Genomic DNA, 12,517 nt, shown 5'->3' with positions numbered 1-12,517 from the left:
CCTGTATGTGTCTATGGTGGACTCGGTGGACAAGGCCTGGTCAAATGCTCCTCCGTGTCGGCCATTTTATGGACTGAAACAAAACAGAGCAGGGCAGCTCAGCCTGGAGGAGGGGAGTCTGATATTGGCTCTATGAGGTACACAGGGAGCTGCTGTCAGGATATACAGTGAGTACAGGGAGCTGCTGTCAGTATATACAGTGAGTACAGGGAGCTGCTGTCAGTATATACAGTGAGTACAGGGAGCTGCTGTCAGTATATACAGAGAGTACACAGGGAGCTGCTGTCAATATATACAGTGAGTACACAGGGAGCTGCTGTCAGTATATACAGTGAGTACACAGGGAGCTGCTGTCAGTATATACAGTGAGTACACAGGGAGCTGCTGTCAGTATATACAGTGAGTACACAGGGAGCTGCTGTCAGTATATACAGTGAGTACACAGGGAGCTGCTGTCAGTATATACAGTGAGTACACAGGGAGCTGCTGTCAGTATATACAGTGAGTACACAGGGAGCTGCTGTCAGTATATACAGTGAGTACACAGGGAGCTGCTGTCAGTATATACAGTGAGTACACAGGGAGCTGCTGTCAGTATATACAGTGAGTACACAGGGAGCTGCTGTCAGTATATACAGTGAGTACACAGGGAGCTGCTGTCAGTATATACAGTGAGAACACAGGGAGCTGCTGTCAGTATATACAGTGAGTACAGGGAGCTGCTGTCAGTATATACATTGAGTACATGGAGCTGCTGTCAGTATATACAGTGAGTACACAGGGAGCTGCTGTCAGTATATACATTGAGTACACAGGGAGCTGCTGTCAGTATATACAGTGAGTACACAGGGAGCTGCTGTCAGTATATACAGTGAGTACACAGGAGCTGCTGTCAGTATATACAGTGAGTACACAGGGAGCTGCTTTCAGTATATACAGTGAGTACACAGGGAGCTGCTGTCAGTATATACAGTGAGTACACAGGGAGCTGCTGTCAGTATATACAGTGAGTACACAGGGAGCTGCTGTCAGTATATACAGTGAGCTGCTGTCAGTATATACAGTGAGTACACAGGGAGCTGCTGTCAGTATATACAGTGAGTACACAGGGAGCTGCTGTCAGTATATACAGTGAGTACACAGGGAGCTGCTGTCAGTATATACAGTGAGTACAAGGAGCTGCTGTCAGTATATACAGTGAGTACACAGGGAGCTGCTGTCAGTATATACAGTGAGTACACAGGGAGCTGCTGTCAGTATATACAGTGAGTACACAGGGAGCTGCTGTCAGTATATACAGTGAGTACACAGGGAGCTGCTGCCAGTATATATAGTGAGTACACAGGGAGCTGCTGCCAGTATATATAGTGAGTACACAGGGAGCTGCTGTCAGTATATACAGTGAGTACACAGGGAGCTGCTTTCAGTATATACAGTGAGTACACAGGGAGCTGCTGTCAGTATATACAGTGAGTACACAGGGAGCTGCTGTCAGTATATACAGTGAGTACACAGGGAGCTGCTGTCAGTATATACAGTGAGCTGCTGTCAGTATATACAGTGAGTACACAGGGAGCTGCTGTCAGTATATACAGTGAGTACACAGGGAGCTGCTGTCAGTATATACAGTGAGTACACAGGGAGCTGCTGTCAGTATATACAGTGAGTACAAGGAGCTGCTGTCAGTATATACAGTGAGTACACAGGGAGCTGCTGTCAGTATATACAGTGAGTACACAGGGAGCTGCTGTCAGTATATACAGTGAGTACACAGGGAGCTGCTGTCAGTATATACAGTGAGTACACAGGGAGCTGCTGTCAGTATATACAGTGAGTACACAGGGAGCTGCTGTCAGTATATACAGTGAGTACACAGGGAGCTGCTGTCAGTATATACAGTGAGTACACAGGGAGCTGCTGTCAGTATATACAGTGAGTACACAGGGAGCTGCTGTCAGTATATACAGTGAGTACACAGGGAGCTGCTGTCAGTATATACAGTGAGTACACAGGGAGCTGCTGTCAGTATATACAGTGAGTACACAGGGAGCTGCTGTCAGTATATACAGTGAGTACACAGGGAGCTGCTGTCAGTATATACAGTGAGTACAGGGAGCTGCTGTCAGTATATACATTGAGTACATGGAGCTGCTGTCAGTATATACAGTGAGTACACAGGGAGCTGCTGTCAGTATATACATTGAGTACACAGGGAGCTGCTGTCAGTATATACAGTGAGTACACAGGGAGCTGCTGTCAGTATATACAGTGAGTACACAGGGAGCTGCTGTCAGTATATACAGTGAGTACACAGGGAGCTGCTTTCAGTATATACAGTGAGTACACAGGGAGCTGCTGTCAGTATATACAGTGAGTACACAGGGAGCTGCTGTCAGTATATACAGTGAGTACACAGGGAGCTGCTGTCAGTATATACAGTGAGTACACAGGGAGCTGCTGTCAGTATATACAGGGAGCTGCTGTCAGTATATACAGTGAGTACACAGGGAGCTGCTGTCAGTATATACAGTGAGTACACAGGGAGCTGCTGTCAGTATATACAGTGAGTACACAGGGAGCTGCTGTCAGTATATACAGTGAGTACAAGGAGCTGCTGTCAGTATATACAGTGAGTACACAGGGAGCTGCTGTCAGTATATACAGTGAGTACACAGGGAGCTGCTGTCAGTATATACAGTGAGTACACAGGGAGCTGCTGTCAGTATATACAGTGAGTACACAGGGAGCTGCTGTCAGTATATACAGTGAGCTGCTGTCAGTATATACAGTGAGTACACAGGGAGCTGCTGTCAGTATATACAGTGAGTACACAGGGAGCTGCTGTCAGTATATACAGTGAGTACACGGAGCTGCTGTCAGTATATACAGTGAGTACACGGAGCTGCTGTCAGTATATACAGTGAGTACACAGGGAGCTGCTGCCAGTATATATAGTGAGTACACAGGGAGCTGCTGCCAGTATATATAGTGAGTACACAGGGAGCTGCTGTCAGTATATACAGTGAGTACACAGGGAGCTGCTGTCACTATATACAGTGAGTACACAGGGAGCTGCTGCCAGTATATACAGTGAGTACACAGGGAGCTGCTGTCACTATATACAGTGAGTACACAGGGAGCTGCTGTCAGTATATACATTGAGTACACTTACTAATACATTGTACTGACCTATTTTACTATAAAGTGGCCAACCCCTTTAAAGTGACTCTGTACCCACAATCTGACCCCCCCCCCCCCCCCCCCCAAACCACTTGTACCTTCAGATAGCGGCTTTTAATCCAAGATCTGCCCTGGGGTCCGTTCGGCGGGGATGCAGTTATTGTCCTTAAAGGGGTAGTCCACCCAAAAAATTTTTCTTTCAAATCAACTGCTGCCATGAAGTGCCAGAGATTTGTAATTTACTTCTATTAAAAAATCTCAAGCCTTCCAGTACTTATCAGCTGCTGTATGCCCAACAGGAAGTTGTATTATTTCCAGTCTGGAGAGCAGGAGGGGTTTTCTATGGGGATTTGCTCCTGCTTTGGACAGTTCCTGACATGGACAGAGGAGGCAACAGAGAGCACTGGGTCAGACAGGAAAGAAAACACTACTTCCTGCTGGACATACAGCAGCTAATAAGTACTGGAAGACTTAAGATTTTTTAATAGAAGTGAATTACAAATCTCTGGCACTTTATGGCACCAGTTGATTTGAAAGAAAAAATTTTTGGGTGGACTACCCCTTTAAGGGTGCCTTCACACCTACCGTATCGCAGCAGAAAATCCGCTGCGGATCCGCCGCGGATTTGACAGTGCGTATTTGATGCTGTGTTCATTCACTTAGTTAAATCTGCTGCGGATCCGCAGCGGATTTTCTGCTGCTATACGGTAGGTGTGAAGGCACCCTAAAAACAACTTTTAATCCTGCAGTGCTGTGTCTCACGGCCGTGGCTTACATTAGTATATGCATTAGGCTGGCACCACCTGTCTGTCCTTCCTCCCCACCCTCCTCAGCATTAGGAATGATCCAGGAACATTTACTGCTGTTTGAGCTTTGCACAGTAGAGTGTATTAATGATCCAGCCCATGTTCATTATACACACAGGTGGGGAATAGGAAGCAATCTGCCTGGATCATTCCTAATGCTGAGGAGGGTGGGGAGGAAGGACAGAGGTTGTGCCAGCCTAATGCATATACTAATGTAAGCCCCGGCCATTAGACACAGCGCTGCAGGATTAAAAGTTGTTTTTATGACAATAACTGCATCCCCCGCCGAACGGACCCCAGGACAGATCTGGGATTAAAAGCAGCTATCCGAAGGTACAAGTGGTTTGGGGAAGTCAGATTGTGGGTACAGAGTCGCTTTAACAGAGCGCCACTGACCTGTGTCCCGCTCCCCTCCTGGTCACACATGCATGTCCGTGGTCTGTGGAGGAGGCCGCCAGGCTGGCAGGATAAGGAGATAGTCACTGCGGGTCCTGGAGCTGTACAGCGGGGTCGGGGGTTGCACAATTCCGCTGTACAGCTCCAGGACCCACAGTGACGCTATCTACTTATCCTGCCAGCCTGGCGGCCTCCTCCTAGGACCGGGGACATGCATGTGTGCCAGGGTGAGAGGAGGAGGAGAGCTATGTGCACTCCTGTCTTAGTCACCCCCAGCTGCCCCAGTCCCCCCTCAGTCACACCCCATTCACCCCTCGGTCACCCCCGTCACCCCCAGTCTGCTCCAGTCCCACTCAGCTGCCCCAGTCACCCCTCATCTGTTCCTGTACTTCTACTAAACCCCTTTTCCACTATACCTCCACTTCTACTCCCTACCTAGATGGAGGCACAAGGAAGGTCTCCAATACTATATGGGGGCACAGAGTGGCACATGTTTGGGAACACCACTTATATGGGGCACCGGTGGGGGGGGGGGGGGCTTGTCTACTGCATGGGGGCACGGGGGGGGGGGGGGCTTGTCTACTACGCGGGGGCACAGGGGGGGTCTTGTCTTCTACGCGGGGGCACAGGGGGGGGCTTGTCTACTACATGGGGGCACGGAGGGGGCTTGTATACTACATGGAGGCACGGGTGTGTGGGGGCACGGGGGGTGCTTGTCTACTACATGGGGGCATGGGGGGGCCTGTCTACTACAGGGGGGCTCGGAGGGGGCTTGTCTATTACATGGGGGGCATGTCTACTACATGGGGGCACGGGGGGCGCTTGTCTACTACATGGGGGCACGGGGGGGGGGCCTGTCTACTACATGGGGGCAAGGGGGGGCACAGGGGGGCTTGTCTACTACAAGGGGGCAGGGGGGGGTCTCAGGGGGGCTTGTCTACTACATGGGGGCACGGGGGGGGGGGGCTTGTCTACTACATGGGGGCACGGGGGGGGGGGCTTGTCTACTACATGGGGGCACGGGGGGGCTTGTCTACTACATGGGGGCACGGGGGGGCTTGTCTACTACATGGGGGCACGGGGGGCTTGTCTACTTCATGGGGGCACGGGGGGGGGGCGGCTTGTCTACTACATGGGGGCACGGGGGGGGGGGCGGCTTGTCTACTACATGGGGGCATGGGGGGGTGTCACAGGGGGGCCTGTCTACTACATGGGGGCGCTTGTCTACTACATGGGGGCACGGGGGGGGGGGGGGGTGGTTTGTCTACTACATGGGGGCACGGGGGGGGGGCTTGTCTACTACATGGAGGCACGGGGGGGCTTGTCTACTACATGGAGGCACGGGGGGGTGCTTGTCTACTACATGGAGGCACGGGGGGGGTGCTTGTCTACTACATGGAGGGACGGTTGGGGGGGGTGCTTGTCTACTACATGGAGGCACGGGGGGGGTGCTTGTCTACTACATGGAGGCACGGGGGGGGGTGCTTGTCTACTACATGGAGGCACGGGGGGGGTGCTTGTCTACTACAGGGAGGCACGGGGGGGGTGCTTGTCTACTACATGGAGGCACGGGGGGGTGCTTGTCTACTACATGGAGGGACGGTTGGGGGGGGGTGCTTGTCTACTACATGGAGGCACGGGGGGGGTGCTTGTCTACTACATGGAGGCACGGGGGGGGGTGCTTGTCTACTACATGGAGGCACGGGGGGGGGGGCTTGTCTACTACATGGAGGCACGGGGGGGGGGGCTTGTCTACTACATGGGGGCACGGGGGGGTGCTTGTCTACTACATGGGGGGACGGTTGGGGGGGGGCCTGTCTACTACATGGGGGCATGGGGGGGGGGCAGGTGCTTGTCTACTACATGGGGGCATGGGGGGGGGGCAGGGTGCTTGTCTACTACATGGGGGCACGGGGGGGGGGCAGGGTGCTTGTCTACTACATGGGGTCACGGGGGGGGGCAGGGTGCTTGTCTACTACATGGGGCACGGGGGGGGGCAGGGTCTTGTCTACTACATGGGGCACGGGGGGGCAGGGTGCTTGTCTACTACATGGGGGCACGGGGGGGCAGGGTGCTTGTCTACTACATGGGGGCACGGGGGGGGGGGGTGGTTTGTCTACTACATGGGGGCACGGGGGGGGGCTTGTCTACTACATGGAGGCACGGGGGGGCTTGTCTACTACATGGAGGCACGGGGGGGTGCTTGTCTACTACATGGAGGCACGGGGGGGTGCTTGTCTACTACATGGAGGCACGGGGGGGGTGCTTGTCTACTACATGGAGGGACGGTTGGGGGGGGTGCTTGTCTACTACATGGAGGCACGGGGGGGTGCTTGTCTACTACATGGAGGCACGGGGGGGGGTGCTTGTCTACTACATGGAGGCACGGGGGGGGTGCTTGTCTACTACATGGAGGCACGGGGGGGGTGCTTGTCTACTACATGGAGGGACGGTTGGGGGGGGTGCTTGTCTACTACATGGAGGCACGGGGGGGGTGCTTGTCTACTACATGGAGGCACGGGGGGGGGGTGCTTGTCTACTACATGGAGGCACGGGGGGGGGGGGGCTTGTCTACTACATGGAGGCACGGGGGGGGGGGGCTTGTCTACTACATGGGGGCACGGGGGGGTGCTTGTCTACTACATGGGGGGACGGTTGGGGGGGGCCTGTGCTACTACATGGGGGGCATGGGGGGGGGCAGGGTGCTTGTCTACTACATGGGGGCATGGGGGGGGGGGCAGGGTGCTTGTCTACTACATGGGGCACGGGGGGGGGGCAGGGTGCTTGTCTACTACATGGGGTCACCGGGGGGGCAGGGTGCTTGTCTACTACATGGGGGCACGGGGGGGGGGGGCAGGGTGCTTGTCTACTACATGGGGGCACGGGGGGGCAGGGTGCTTGTCTACTACATGGGGGCACGGGGGGGCAGGGTGCTTGTCTACTACATGGGGGCACGGGGGGCAGGGTGCTTGTCTACTACATGGGGGCACGTGGGGGGGGGCTTGTCTACTACCATGGGGGCACGGGGGGGGGGGGGCTTGTCTACTACATGGGGGCACGGGGGGGGGGGCTTGTCTACTACATGGGGGCATGGGGGGGGGGCTTGTATACTACATGGGGGCATGGGGGCCTGTCCTACTACATGGGGGCACGGGGGGGGGGGGGCTTGTCTACTACATGGGGGCACGAGGGGGGGGCCTTGTCTACTACATGGGGTCACGGGGGGGGGGGGGCTTGTCTACTACATGGGGGCATGGGGGGCCTGTCTACTACATGGGGGCACGGGGGGGGGGGGGCTTGTATACTACATGGGGGGCCTGTCTACTACATGGGGGCACGGGGGGGGGGGGGCTTGTATACTACATGGGGGCATGGGGGGCCTGTCTACTACATGGGGGCACGGGGGGGGGGCTTGTCTACTACACGGGGGGCGCTTGTCTACTACATGGGGCACGGGGGGGGGCTTGTCTACTACACGGGGGGCGCTTGTCTACTACATGGGGGCACGGGGGGGGCCTTGTCTACTACATGGGGTCACGGGGGGGGGGGCTTGTCTACTACATGGGGGCACGGGGGGAAGCAATGCAGTTGTCTCAAACGTCATTAAAATAGTATCTGATGCTGCAAGGAGAAAGATGTTCTGCTTATTTGGCAAAAAAGAAAAAAAGTTGAGATTTAAATTGAGAATCGTCCAAAACGTATAGATTTTTCTGTTTTCCCCGTATCGCTCAGCCCTAGTATGAGGTATATAAGACATCGCAGGCCCCTTAGCTGATTGTTTGATCGGTCCTTTGACGTCATGCTATAGAAGCCCGCTCTGAGCAGACTGTGCCCTCTGTACTGAATTTGAGCCTTCTCATAAATTGAACCCCTTTCAGACCTATCATGCCTCCAAAGAGGAACCCTGCACTTGGAAGAAAGACTCCGGCGGCGAAACGTATGGCTGCTGCCCGGGCTGCCGAAACCTCGCAGCGGATCCAAGCCCTTCTCCAGGCTGAGCAGCTGCGTCACAGCCAACAGCGATCAGCTGATCCTCCCCAGCAGACCGAGGCACGACTGCAAATACACGACATAGACCCGGGCGATGCCAGGTAATTCTGCTAGTATAGGGGGCTCCTCTGCTGTGTATATAGTATAGGGGGGGCTCCTCTGCTGTGTATATAGTATGGGGGGGGGCTCCTCTGCTGTGTATATAGTATAGGGGGGGGGCTCCCTCTGCTGTGTATATAGTATGGGGGGGGGGGCTCCTCTGCTGTGTATATAGTATAGGGGGGCTCCTCTGCTGTGTATATAGTATAGGGGGGGCTCCTCTGCTGTGTATATAGTATAGGGGGGGCTCCTCTGCTGTGTATATAGTATAGGGGGGGGCTCCTCTGCTGTGTCATATAGTATAGGGGGGGCTCCTCTGCTGTGTATATAGTATAGGGGGGCTCCTCTGCTGTGTATATAGTATAGGGGGGGGGGGGCTCCTCTCTGCTGTGTATATAGTATAGGGGGGGGCTCCTCTGCTGTGTATATAGTATAGGGGGGGGCTCCTCTGCTGTGTATATAGTATAGGTGGCTCCTCTGATGTGTATATAGTATAGGGGGGGCTCCTCTGCTGTGTATATAGTAATAGGGGGCTCCTCTGCTGTGTATATAGTATAGGGGGGGGCTCCTCTGCTGTGTATATAGTATAGGGGGGGGCTCTCTGCTGTGTATATAGTATAGGAGGGGGGGGCTCCTCTGCTGTGTATATAGTATAGGGGGGGGGGCTCCTCTGCTGTGTATATAGTATAGGGGGGGGGGGGCTCCTCTGCTGTTTATATAGTATAGGGGGGGCTCCTCTGCTGTGTATATAGTATAGGGGAGGGGGGGCTCCTCTGCTGTGCATATAGTATAGGGGTGGGCTCCTCTGCTGTGTATATAGTATAGGGGGGGCTCCTCTGCTGTGTATATAGTATAGGGGAGGGGGGCTCCTCTGCTGTGTATATAGTATAGAGGGGGGGCTCCTCTGCTGTGTATATAGTATAGGGGTGGGCTCCTCTGCTGTGTATATAGTATAGGGGGGGGGCTCCTCTGCTGTGTGTATATAGTATAGGTGGGGGCTCCTCTGCTGTGTATATAGTATAGGGGGGGGGCTCCTCTGCTGTGTATATAGTATAGGGGGGGGGCTCCTCTGCTGTCTATATAGTATAGGGGGGGCTCCTCTGCTGTCTATATAGTATAGGGGGGGCTCCTCTGCTGTGTATATAGTATAGGGGGGGGGGGCTCCTCTGCTGTGTATATAGTATAGGGGGGCTGCTCCTCTGCTGTGTATATAGTATAGGGGGGGCTGCTCTGCTGTGTATATAGTATAGGGGGGGCTCCTCTGCTGTCTATATAGTATAGGGGGGGCTCCTCTGCTGTGTGTATATAGTATAGGTGGGGGCTCCTCTGCTGTGTATATAGTATAGGGGGGGGGCTCCTCTGCTGTGTATATAGTATAGGGGGGGGGGCTCCTCTGCTGTCTATATAGTATAGGGGGGCTCCTCTGCTGTCTATATAGTATAGGGGGGGCTCCTCTGCTGTCTATATAGTATAGGGGGGGGGCTCCCCTGCTGTGTATATAGTATAGGGGGGCTCCTCTGCTGTCTATATAGTATAGGGGGGGGCTCCCCTGCTGTGTATATAGTATAGGGGGCTCCTCTGCTGTAAATATAGTATAGGTGGGGGCCCCTCTGCTGTGTATATAGTATAGGGGGGCTCCTCTGCTGTGTATATAGTATAGGGGGGGGGCTCCTCTGCTGTGTATATAGTATAGGGGGGGGGGCCTCCTCTGCTGTGTATATAGTATAGGGGGGGGGCTCCTCTGGTGTGTATATAGTATAGGGGGGGGCTCCTCTGCTGTCTATATAGTATAGGGGGGGGGGCTCCTGTGCTGTGTATATAATATAGGGGGGGGCTCCTCTGCAGTGTATATAGTATAGGGGGCTCCTCTGCTGTAAATATAGTATAGGTGGGGGGGGCTCCTCTGCTGTGTATATAGTATAGGGGGGGGGCTCCTCTGATGTGTATATAGTATAGGGGGGGCTCCTCTGCTGTCTATATAGTATGGGGGGGCTCCTCTGCTGTCTATATAGTATAGGGGGGCTCCTCTGCAGTGTATATAGTATAGGGGGCTCCTCTGCTGTAAATATAGTATAGGTGGGGGGGGCTACATTAGATCCATTTTAATTGTTCCATGGTCGCCCAGGATTCCAATCTATACCCTTGTTTTGTTTTTTTTTTTTCTTTAAGGGGAAATCGCCAGGAGCCCTATATACACTATATACCCCTATATACCTGACAGTTCTGCACTGTTTATGTAAATTGTAGCTTATGTACATATAGGGATGTCACGATACTAAAATTTTGAGTTCGATACCGATACCAGCTTTCGGATTTCGATACTCAATACCAATTCAATACTAAATAAAAAGTTTGCGAAAAAAACACGTAAAAATACAAATATAATTTCCCTTTTCCCTGACTACAGATATGTTCCCCCCCATGCACAACATTTTTATTTATGTGACTTCTTGATCACTTTGTTACATTTTATAGTTCGGACAATTCACATGTAATGGATACATGTATGTTCTTTTTTTTTCTTTTTTTTTTTTTACTTTTTTTTTTAAAAAAAGGGAAAAGGGATTATTAGAACCTTTATTTTTTGTTTTATTTTAAAACACTTTTTTTTGCATTTTTTATTCCCCTCTAACCTCAAGCATACCTCCCTGTGCACAACAACTCCCAGAATACCTTCTTGTGGGGAGTTGTAGTGCACAGGGAGGTATGCTAGGAGTTGTAGTGCATAAGAAGGTATGCTGGGATGTTTTGAAAGGCTGCTGCCGCGCAACTGCAACTCCCAGCATACCTCCTTGTGCACTACACCTCCCAGCATACCTCCTGGTGAACAACAATTTCCAGCATAATTCCTTGTGCTTTGCAACTCCCCACAAGAAGGTATGCTGGGAGTTGTAGTGCACAAGGAGGTATGCTGGGAATTGCAGTTGTGCAGCTCCTGACACAACTCTGTGCAGCATACATTCTTGTGCACTACAACTCCCAGCATGCCTCCTCGTGCACAAAGAGGTATGCTGGGGGATGTAGTGCATAAGGAGGTATGCTGCTGGGAGTTGTAATGCATTAGCAGCCTCCTGGCACAACAACTCCCAGCATGCCTCCTTGTGAACAACAACTCCCCACAAGAAGGTATTCTGGGAGTTGTTGTGCCACTGTATCGGTGGGCCCCGCGGGAATGGAGGGGCGGCGACAGGATTGTGGACCCGGAGGTCGGGGAACTGGCTGGTGTAAGGGACCGCTGCCGCAGCACCGGCGGGTCCCGTATTTGGAATGGTTGAATGACTGCCGCCCGCGGGATTGCGGGCCGCAGTCATTAGCAGTGAGGGGCCGATCCATATGCAGCAGACTCATGCTGCATATGGAGCGGCTCTGCAGGGGTTAAATGCCGCTGTCGGTTATGACAGCGGCATCTACCCTTTAGGGCAGGGGTACTCAACAACTTTTAGTGAAGCTCCACTTACCGGGGTCTATTGTCAGGTGAAGGTCCGAGCTGAACATCAGTAGGAAACGTGTTTTGTTACTTTGTCACAAACGTTCAACTATTTATATACAGAATTGCTGCTTATTAGCGGGAAAATTGACATTTTTTTCTCTCTCACCAGTCCTTTGATATTAGGTACAAAGGGGGTGACTGCCCTGGTAGTATATAGCCCCCCTGTTGCTCCCCCAGTAGTGTATAGCCCCCCCTGTGCGCTCTCCTTCAGTAGTATATAGCCCCCTGTTGCTCCCCCAGTAGTATATAGCCCCCCTGTGCGCTCTCCCCCTGTAATATATAGCCCCCCTGTGCGCTCTCCCCCTGTAATATATAGCCCCCCTGTGCGCTCTCCCCCTGTAGTATATAGCCCCCTGTGCGCTGTCCCCCAGTAGTATATAGCCCCCTGTGAGCTCCCCCCCAGTAGTATATAGCCCCCCTGTGCTCTCCCCCTGTAGTATATAGCCCCCTGTGAGCTCCCCCCAGTAGTATATAGCCTCCCCGTGCGCTCTCCCCCTGTAGAATATAGCCCTCTGTGAGCTCCCCCCAGTAGTATATAGCCTCCCTGTGCGCTCTC

The 12,517-nt window shown here is 53.1% G+C and overlaps 1 protein-coding gene across 1 annotated transcript in view; it reads left to right on the top strand.

The window, feature by feature from the left end:
• Positions 1–12,517, top strand: part of GATAD2B (GATA zinc finger domain containing 2B) — a 45,936-nt gene that overhangs the window by 11,699 nt on the left and 21,720 nt on the right. The window contains exon 2 of the mRNA XM_069949851.1: positions 8,261–8,473. Coding sequence (XP_069805952.1) covers positions 8,268–8,473 — 206 coding nt within the window. The 5' untranslated portion in view covers positions 8,261–8,267. The remainder of the gene's footprint in view (positions 1–8,260; positions 8,474–12,517) is intronic.

Source organism: Dendropsophus ebraccatus, chromosome 13 (assembly GCF_027789765.1).
Source record: "Dendropsophus ebraccatus isolate aDenEbr1 chromosome 13, aDenEbr1.pat, whole genome shotgun sequence".
Lineage (NCBI taxonomy): Eukaryota > Metazoa > Chordata > Amphibia > Anura > Hylidae > Dendropsophus > Dendropsophus ebraccatus.
This window is presented reverse-complemented; position numbering and strand designations above follow the sequence as displayed.